At 43.4% G+C, this 10,015-nt stretch overlaps 1 protein-coding gene across 1 annotated transcript in view; it reads left to right on the forward strand.

Annotated features, from left to right (window-relative positions):
- The window catches only part of SLC6A15 (solute carrier family 6 (neutral amino acid transporter), member 15), a 35,791-nt gene extending 28,665 nt beyond the window's left edge, over positions 1 to 7,126 (forward strand). The window contains exons 8-11 of the mRNA XM_015405488.1: positions 2,080 to 2,272; positions 4,817 to 4,976; positions 5,248 to 5,410; positions 6,658 to 7,126. Of these exons, the coding sequence (XP_015260974.1) occupies positions 2,080 to 2,272; positions 4,817 to 4,976; positions 5,248 to 5,410; positions 6,658 to 7,029 (888 nt within the window). The 3' untranslated portion in view covers positions 7,030 to 7,126. The remainder of the gene's footprint in view (positions 1 to 2,079; positions 2,273 to 4,816; positions 4,977 to 5,247; positions 5,411 to 6,657) is intronic.
- The last annotated feature ends 2,889 nt before the right edge of the window (positions 7,127 to 10,015 follow it).

Genomic DNA, 10,015 nt, shown 5'->3' on the forward strand with positions numbered 1-10,015 from the left:
ACTGGGCAGTGGGGGGGGAAGCCTGGACTGGGCAGTGGGGGGGGGAAGCCGCCGATCGTAGCCTACAGGCTCCGATCGCCGGGCCTGGACTGGGTGGGGGGGAAAGCTTCCCCCCCACCCACTCTAGGGCCGGTGATCTCGGGTCGCCGGCTTCCCCCCCACACCCAGTCCAGGGCCGCCTGTCGGTGCCTGTTGTGGGGGTGGGTGGGACGAAAAGGGACCCTCCCGTCGCCGGCCCAGGAGTGGGTGGGTGTGAGAGGGAGACGCCAGAGGCCTCTGCTGGAGTGTGGGGGTGGTCTGCTGGAGTGTGGGGGTGGTGGGAGGGGAACTGACCTTCAAAAGTAGCTGCAGTTTGCTTCGGTAGTCCTCGTGTGAGAGGAACAATCAAAATGGCCCCGGCTAACTCTCTGAGACATCTCACAGTGGTGGTGTGGGCGGGACCAGGCTTCGCCTTCTAATTCGTCGGCAGATATGGTAAGTGGCAGTCCCACCGGCCTAACACTAAAGGGGCCAAATTTAGAACGTTCATATAGAACGTTGCTATTCAATTATAATAAGGGAGAGATACAATCTCTACTCTTAGAATTCTGATGATGGGGGCTGTGAAGTTATGGTCCAGGATGGACAAATGGTATGTTACTCCAATAAGGTTGTGCATCAGGGAGGGTTCACTGGTTATGTCTCAGCACTGTGGCTTTTATTCAAGGGGGGTGGGAGTTGTGGAGGAGGAGAGAGATAGGAAAAGAACAGAACACTGACTATCAGGTGCAATCACATTATTCTCACTCATAACTCTTCGTCATCCTTTCTTTGTTCTTCAGTTGAAAGAGTACATTTGGTTGGTCTTTTCCCCATCCCTCTAACTCTGTGGAAACCTAATGTGCTTCTGCACCACATATATTAAAATGGGAAACCTAACATTTGTAGTGCAACAAGCCATGGTTGTTATACAGGGCAAAAAACACCCTGCTAACTCCTAGTGACAGAGGGTTCATGGCAAACTTTAGCAGCCAGACAAAGGTCCCATCTTGAATACTGCCTGGCCTGCTCTTCCCCCCATGCAACTGTAGGAACCAGATATTAGCTTACCACTACTCAAGTGTACTGTCTCTACATGCAGGTCTTTGGCTAGCTGGATCTTTCTCCTGTTCTGTAACTGTACTGCTTGCTGGGCATTTCTCTTCTCAACCTTAGTGGAGTTTCTGCTGTTACTTGGCTATTCTTGGGGCAGATGGCTGTGGGAAAAACTGTGACTTCACTACTTGCCTTTACCTAATTCTATACTATAGCCTACATATGGAGGCATCTGATGACTCTCTGCTGTAATAATAAATTATTTGTTATGTATGTCACCTTCAGCTCACTAAAGATGGATTCCTACATAGGAATTGCCATTCTTAAAACTCCTTTTATTCTCTGAGTGTGTTGATTTGTATCACATACTGACATGTATATACGTGATGCCATTAAATATGCTAGAAGAACGCAGCCTCAACTGTGGTTTCTGATGCTGCATTATTTGAACCTAACTATTTATAATTGCTATAAAGGTAAGATGCACATTGATTGCAATATTGGCTACGGAAAACAAAAGCTACTTAAGCTGAGATGGTACATGTATGAATCAGAATGAATCTGAAGTAATGTCACTGAAATGAATAGAAATATTCTGTGGCAGTGCTACTCTGCTGCTCACGGAGAGCCACACTAACAATTACTGTCAACCGAAAGGGCCAGATTTACTTTCATCCCTGGCATGAGGCCTGCACAGAGACTTCCAGCTTCCCTGTTCCTCTGGCAGCAGCTTTTCGAAAGAGGGAACCTTTTGCCAGCCACAAGCCCCACTGGACAAGGGCCTTTCCCCCTTTCCTGGAACTGGGGAACTGAACTCAGAAGAGCCACACATGGCATGTCAAAGAGCCACATGTGTCTCCCAAGCCACTGAATGAGTATCCCTGTTGTACAGTGACAAATGCAAATTTGAGCCTGTGGTTCTTTGATGAGAAACAATTTATAACAATCTAATTGGTTTTGTTTCACCTCATCCCCTACTTGATTATCTGGATTTCCATTTCACAGGCTATTCAAGGAACTGGATTGGCTTTCATTGCCTTTACAGAAGCTATGACACACTTCCCTGCTTCTCCATTCTGGTCAGTGATGTTCTTTCTCATGCTGGTCAATTTGGGGCTTGGAAGCATGTTTGGAACCATTGAGGGGATCACTACACCTATAGTAGATACCTTCAAAGTGAGAAAAGAAATTTTGACTGGTAAGTTGGTGCAGGTAACTCTCTTTATCCTAAGTAAGAAGTCTTTGACAAAGAATAAGATACATTTTGTGCTGAAACTGAATACTAGAAAACAGCTCAAATACAGGTTGGTTGTACTCCCCTAATGATTTCCTACAGTTGGTATTTCTATGTTCTCGTTTCTATTACCTGAAAAATCATAACTCCTTATAAAACTTTTGATTTGGATCCAAATTATTGCGAACGGAGTAAGGCTAATTGGTTTTCTTCCCTCCTTGGTCCTTCTACAGCCCTCTGAGCCCCTGTCCAAATTCTGTTCCTGAATTAGGGGGCCCTCACAAAAGAGCATGGTGGGGATAAAGTGGTGGTCTCACAGTGGGCGTGAGATTGAACATAAGAACATAAGATAAGCCAATGTTGGATCAGGCCAATGGCCCATCCAGTCCAACACTGTGTCACACAGTGGCCAAAAATACCAGGTGCCATCAGGAGGTCCATCAGTGGGGCCAGGAAACTAGAAGCCCTCCCACTGTTGCCCCCCCCCCACGCACCAAGAATACAGTGCATCACTTGCCCCAGACTGAGAGTTCCTATCTATGCTCCATATGTTTATCCAGTTACCTCTTGAAGCTATCCATGCTTGTAGCCACTGCCACCTCCTGTGGCAGTGAATTCCATGTGTTAATCACTCTTTGGGTGAAGCAGTACTTCCTTTTATCTGTTCTAACCCGACTGCTCAGCAATTTCATTGAGTGCCCATGAGTTCTTGTATTGTGAGAAAGGGAGAAAAGTACTTCTTTCTCTACCTGCTCTATTTCATGCATAATCTTATAAACCTCGATCATGTCACCCCTCAGCTGTCGTTTCTCCTTTTTTCCTTGGTCTTAAAGGTGCCACTGGACTGTTTTGGATTGCTAACTGGGGGGGGGGGAGAGACATGCAGATCTGCCCTCAGAGGGAGAGTTTGTACTGAATAAACCTTGGCCTTAAAGGTGCCACTGGACTGTTTTGGATTGCTAGCTATGGGGGGAAACGTGCAGATCTGCGAAAAAAGAAAGAAAAAAAGAAGGAAAGAAGGAAATAAGGAGGTAAAGAGGGAAAGGAGAGAAGGAAGGGAAGGAAGGAAGGAAAGTGAGAGAGAAGTAAAGAAGGAGGGAAAGGGAAAGAAATAAAAAGAGGGAAAGAAAGAGGGAAAGAAAGAGAAGGAAAGAAGGAGGGGAAGAGGGAAAGGAGAGAAGGAGGCAAAGAAAGAGAAAGAGAAGGAAAGAAGAAGGAAAAGAGAGGGGAATGTGTGGGCTGGGAAAGTCGAGAGGTGGGCGGGCAGGCTTTTCCCTGGGTCCTGCAGCTGGCCACGGGCTGGCAATGGCACGGGGGGAGTCGGGCAGGTCTTCCACTGGCCCCGCACAGAGGCGCAGGCCAGCAATGGCGAGGGGGGAGGCAGCCAGATGCTAGGACCATGCAGATACCCTGTGTGAGCTCCGGCTGGTGCTAGTCCCTTAGCCTTGGAGGTGGGTGGGCCTTCCACCATCCCCACATGGAGGTGCAGGCCGGCAATGGCATGGGGGGAGGCGGGGGGAGCTTCCATCAGCCCTGCATGAAAGCACAGGCTGCCAATGGTGGTGGAGGGAGGCAGGCAGACGCTAGGACTGCGCGGATTCCCCGTGTGAGCTCCAGTTGGCACTGGCCCCTTTGCCTCGGAGGTGGGTGGTCTTCCATAGGCCCCGCCAAGAGGCGCAGGCCGGCAATGGCACGGGGGGAGGCAGGCAGACCTTCCACTGGCCCCGCACGGAGCCATGGGCTGGCAATGGCAGGGTGGCGGTGGGCGGATGCTAGGACTGCACAGATGCCTCGTGTGAGCTCTGGCTGGCACTGGCCCCTTTACCTCGGGAGTCGAGTCTTTATGTATGGAGTGCCCACCGTCTATCCCTCCTGACCTCCCTCCTCCTGCCTGGCAATTGCTGGGAACAGGGGGCGGGGCTTGGTCATGTGCCTGCCCCCTCGGCTCCTCACTACCGGAGCGCCGCTCCTCCATGCTCCGGCTCCAAACAAATCCTGAGCATACAACATAATGAAGGTGTTTAATTGATGCAAGCACCAAACAGGAATCAAAAGCTTAGTTTATATGGTCACCATTTGCTTGGGTTTAATTCCAGGAGGAAATATAGGGAAGCAAATAAATATATCAAAATTGGAGATTGATGTGTAAATGTACCCTTCTTAATTGTGGAATGCGAAGAGTAATTAACTGAGACCCTGTTGTTTTCCCACAGAATTAAATCCAAACAAATAGACCATATAAACTAAGCTTGTTATTCCTGTTTGGTCCTTGCCGCTGTTAAACATCTTCATTATGTTGTATGCTAATTTGCTGCTCAACCTCTACCTGTATGTATAGACTGGTAACTTCCACTTCGATATGTATGAAGAAATGTGCATACACATGAAAGCTAAAACCTTGAATAAAACTTTGTTGGTCTTAAAGGTGCCACTGAACTTGAATTTTGTTCTTATATCAAGAATATTGAAAAATGTTTGATACCCCCTTATTTCTGTGCTTTTTTGCAGTTGTGTGCTGTCTTCTAGCATTTTGTATTGGCCTAATATTTGTGCAGCGGTCTGGTAACTACTTTGTAACTATGTTTGATGACTACTCAGCTACATTGCCACTGTTAATTGTCGTCATTTTGGAGAATATTGCCGTGTCTTATGTTTATGGGATTGACAAGTAAGTGTGCACACACCTTGAGATCTTAAAATACTCAACACTGTTGAAACACACCTGTTACGGTACTATTGGCACAATACATTCATTTACAAAGGAAAACCCTATGTAACTACTTTAAACATTCTTTATTATATATATTTAATGAAGTTATATAATGCACCTTAGGATAGATATTTCTTTAGTTTTTGTCAGTACATTGAATTCTTAAGTTAGCTTGAAAAACACATTGACACAACAATGTCTGAGCTAATAAATTTTCTTTCTTCCCCAGGTTTATGGAAGACCTAAAAGATATGCTTGGTTTTTCTCCAAACCCATACTATTATTACATGTGGAAATATATTTCTCCTGTTGTCTTGCTATCTCTGTTGGTAGCTAGCATTGTCCAAATGATATTAAGCCCCCCTGGTTACAGTGCATGGATTGAGAATAAGGTGAGTTACTAGATTAAAAGACAGCCTGCACTGGCACTAATCATAATCAAAACTATATGTTTGATACACTTAGCCGCGCAGTGATGCACAGTGGGAAAATAATGCAGACACAAACATGTGTGTTTAGCTTGTAAGAAAAAGTAAAGTTTACTAAAAGATTGGGAAGGGTTACATTGGAGGAAAATAACATCCTAGCTAACTAGTTCTGAGTTCCATCTTGCTTGTTTGTTTGCTCAGACTCCTGTGTGTGAGAGAGAACAAAGGAAGAGAAAGTTTCCTTCAAAAGGACTGTGTATGTGCCAAACTGCATGTAGCATCCTCAATAAATTGATCAGCCAATAGACATTCCTGAGCTCATCTTAATTAGGAATGACACCTCACCTCCCCTGACAGGAAAAACATGTCTAACATTTAACTGGTTATAAGCTAACTAACTAATATTAGCATTCATAAACAGGTTAACTCATTCATGACTGAAGGGGCTGACACTTGCATAACCTAACATAGATAAGTTAATTCGCAGCTTTCCTTTATGTATAAAAATCACATTGTTTTAGTATATAAAACCCAACACTTTTGCCTGAGAAACATATTTTCCTGAGCAGAGAATCAGATCGTTCTTTGTAAAAGAAGTATAGCCAATGCAAACTCAAAGATCTTATTCTCTGTTCAGGAAAATGTTTCCTGAGAAGGCTTTCCTCAGAGTAAGTCCCATTGAATAGACTTGAGTAGGATGCTTAGCCTTTTCGTGCCCCTCTAGTGATCCTGTTTGGTCAGTAGTTAGATTTGAGTACAGTGGCATCTTAGAGACCAAGAAGAGTTTCAGGGTATAAGCTTTCAAGACTCAAAACTGTCAGACATGATGACTACAACATTGTGAAACATGTCTGGTCAATGGATCTTATATCCTGTTCATACTATTGGGGCTTTCTGCTACTACGATATCAGTCCTCTTGATGGTGTATTTGCTTGTGAAATTTGCTTGTGTATTTGCTTATAAAAAAACTTAACAGTAGATGCCCAAGGCAGGATTATTTATAGTATAAATTACCAAATCAATTAAAAGTAAAACAGACTTCGGGGGTGGGGTGGGTGTATTATAATACATTTTAAGACGTATGTGTAACATTGTTCTGTACTATTTGCAGCTGTGTAATTGATTTCACAGTAAAGGACAGTTGTTTCTTGCATTGGCTTAGATTAAAGAAATGAACTAGTAATATTTATTCTGATATTTCTCTACACAGGCTACTGAGGAATTCCAGAGCTATCCAAAATGGGGGCTGATTGTGTGTATATCCCTGATTGTTTTCGCTTTGCTCCCTGTTCCAATAGTCTTCCTGATTCGCCGCTTCAACCTTATTGATGATAGCTCTGGTAGCTTAGCAGCTGTTTCCTACAAAAGAGGGCGAATCATAAAGGAGCCTGTGAATCTTGAGGGAGACGATACCAGTCTGATTCATGGCAAGAGTCCAAGTGAGGTGCCATCTCCAAGTTTTGGTAAAAAAATATACCGAAAACAGACTGGTTCTCCAACTATGGATACTGCTCCTAACGGTCGCTATGGTATTGGTTATATAATGACAAACATGTCAGACATGCCAGAGTCTGATTTGTAGCTGCAAATCAAAGCTGATGTCTCTCATACTGAACCACTGAACATTTGTTCTCTGAAGAGAAGCGGACAGCTTCACTTACTAGAGTGCAATCTCAGGTGCCCCATGGCTATGTACATCAAGACTTCATAACATGTGGTACAAATCGCTTGAAAATTCCCTTTGGCTTGATTGTCTGATTTCCATTTGTATTGAAGGGAATACCAATCAATGATGGCCTAGCTTTGTCAGGATTGCCAATTTTTAAAAAATTATTTTTGCATTTAATTTGAAAGTTTTCTATCTTTAAAGTACAGGTGTTACCTCAGTTTGTAGCAATTTTTTAAGTGAATTCATATTTCTCTACTGCTGTAACTGAAAGCTCCTTCTTTTCCCTCTTGCAGCTCCCCCCCTCCCAGTATTGGATGAATTAACTCCAAAGAGTTTGCCAAGCCTGTATCAACCGCACTTATTTGTGCATACGTTTTGTAGATATCCTGTACTTTTTTAAAGCACTCATAGTCCCTTAGGCTACTAGCTGAGTTAAACACAAACAAAATGAAAACTCTGCAGATTATTTTCTTACATGTAATAGCTGTATAGAGCAATAGTATTAGAAAACCAAGTATGATTATACTGGAAACACAAAAAGTCCTCAGACTCTGGGGAACTGCATATGATGTCGCTGTATTTTACATACTATATTTGGTTTTCAGTGTGAAAATTATGTGAGTCAGTACAAGACTCTTAAAGATTGTGCAGATTCTGCATTTTTCTAAGCTGTGTGCCTAAAAAATAAAACAAGAACCCCCTTCCTAATATTTATTGTGGTTACACGATTACATATATTATATTTATATATAATATACTTGTAATGTACATATGTATAGTAATATTGTATGTAATAGCTTCATACTGTGAAGCAAGATGGCTTTATAAATGTTTCTTTCTGTTTCGCTTCTGTTTTATGCAAAGAGGAAATCTCCCCCCCCCCCCAGTCAGTTAATTAAGAACTGTATGGTATTACATTTAATCTAATAATTAAAGAGAGTGGAAAGATGCTTTCTTTGTATTCACTGGAATTCTACAGTTGTGTCTATCCAAAGGTTTAGTGAGGAGGATGAGAATGGAGGAAAGGTCTGCAAATTAAGAAAGAACACTTCTAGTCTTCAGTAAACAAGTGCTTCTGTATTTGAAGGAGAAGAAAAAGCTTGGTACAATGCAGTGGCATGGAGTCTGTTTGCTCTTCTGAAAGGATAAAAGAAAGAAAAATAGATGTTTATACAAAGAGATTGGTTGGGAGTAATTAAAAAAATCTTTTTCAATAAAATATTTTTAATTGTGGTTTATGATTACAGAGGAACAGGTAACCTTGCATTCTTTCTGCCCTTTTAAAATTGATATGACCTGTCAAATGAAGACGTGCCTATCCTTAAGTGTACTTAGTTAAAAAACCCTCTAATATGTACAAAAACTGCTCAGGATACAAGGTAGAGAAGTATGTTACATGTGTATCAACACTGTAAACAGGACTTGTGACATACACAGGAAAACATACATGTGTGTCACTCATTTAAGATTTATTGGAACCCATACATTTGGAATCATCCCTTGCCCCCTCAGATGGAAGAAAGACAACAAGATTGTATGAAATAAGGCCACTGTATTAACATATTAAAGTAACGGCAAGGGCAAACATGAAACAGCGGCACGGTCAAGGCCTGGTGTTGCTTTGACCCCATCCTTAACCGTATAAAAGGCAAGACACCACAGCCCCGGGTTGGAGCCAACTGTAAGTCGCTTGCAAACCCAGCCGAGCCAATGATTGGGATGCACCTTCAGGAGCCCTCAAACACCACCGCATGGCTAGCGCTGAGTCTCCATCATGGCCATCCCCATAGGCAGTCTGCAAGCCTCATCCCTGGCCACATGGCCGCAGGGTTGATCCCGCAGACTCCTCTATGCCCCCCGGGGTTATTAATTGGTGATTACGTAGCTGCTGAACTCTTCTTTAAACCTAATTCTGCCCTAATAAAGTGTCGATCTAGCCCCAAGGCACCATCCCAAACCAATTCCTCAATCCACTGGCAGCAGTGCAGGGTAGGCGAAAAAGACCCCTTCTCAATAGCCAATCAGAGAAGGGGACAAAAAAATCCTACCCGGCCCCGCGTTAAATGGGGGAACCAACCTGTGCTTACACTACATACAGGGCAGGTGGGTGGGCTGAGCATGAGGCGAGCAACTGCCGGGGGTAGAGTGGAGCCAGCCCTTAATAACTGTGCTGGCTCTGCTCCCCCTTTCGGAGTTGAGGCTACACCACAGCCCTTCCGCCATTCCTCCTCATGAGGAGGCAAAGGCGGCCCCCAAGAGGCATGCCATTGGCTGCCTCCTGTGGGGCCGGATTAACTTGGACAGCATTCTAAGCCCAATGAAGTTAATGGATTTAGAAGCACATCACTTGTCTTGGGATGGCACTGTTAGCCAAGCCTTCACATGTGGGCAGTGTAAAATGTATGAAGAGGGTACCTGGGCAAAATCACTGTGACGTCTTCCTTAATCTAGGTGTGCATGAAAGAGGAAGTCTCTGTTCATGAAAGTGGCCTCTATGAGGTTAGGAGTGGACCACTTGCAAGGGCTGTTAAATGTAAAAGTTACGTAGGAATCAATTGTGATAGAAGATGAATCTTTCAAGACAGTCATGTCTTTAAAACATGATGAACAAGTCAACTCAAAAGTTTTGTTTGGCAACAAATTTGATTAAAATAAAACCTAGAACATGGATGATTCCTACCCATCCAGCCAAAATTATAAATCCTAGAATATTGATTGGGGTTACAATAGCAGCAAGGGTACTATGAAGAAAATTCTTCTGTATTTATGTAAAGTCACAAATTTATGGAAAGGACAGAAGAAGGGTATTAGTTTCAGTCTTTAGAAACCAAGGTTAATTTTATACACACGGTGTGTGTGTATATGTAAATCCAGCCAGTACATAAGAACATAAGAGAAG

The sequence above is a fragment of the Gekko japonicus genome, unplaced genomic scaffold (assembly GCF_001447785.1).
Source record: "Gekko japonicus isolate JY-2015 unplaced genomic scaffold, Gekko_japonicus_V1.1 scaffold2091, whole genome shotgun sequence".
Taxonomy (NCBI): Eukaryota; Metazoa; Chordata; class Lepidosauria; order Squamata; family Gekkonidae; genus Gekko; species Gekko japonicus.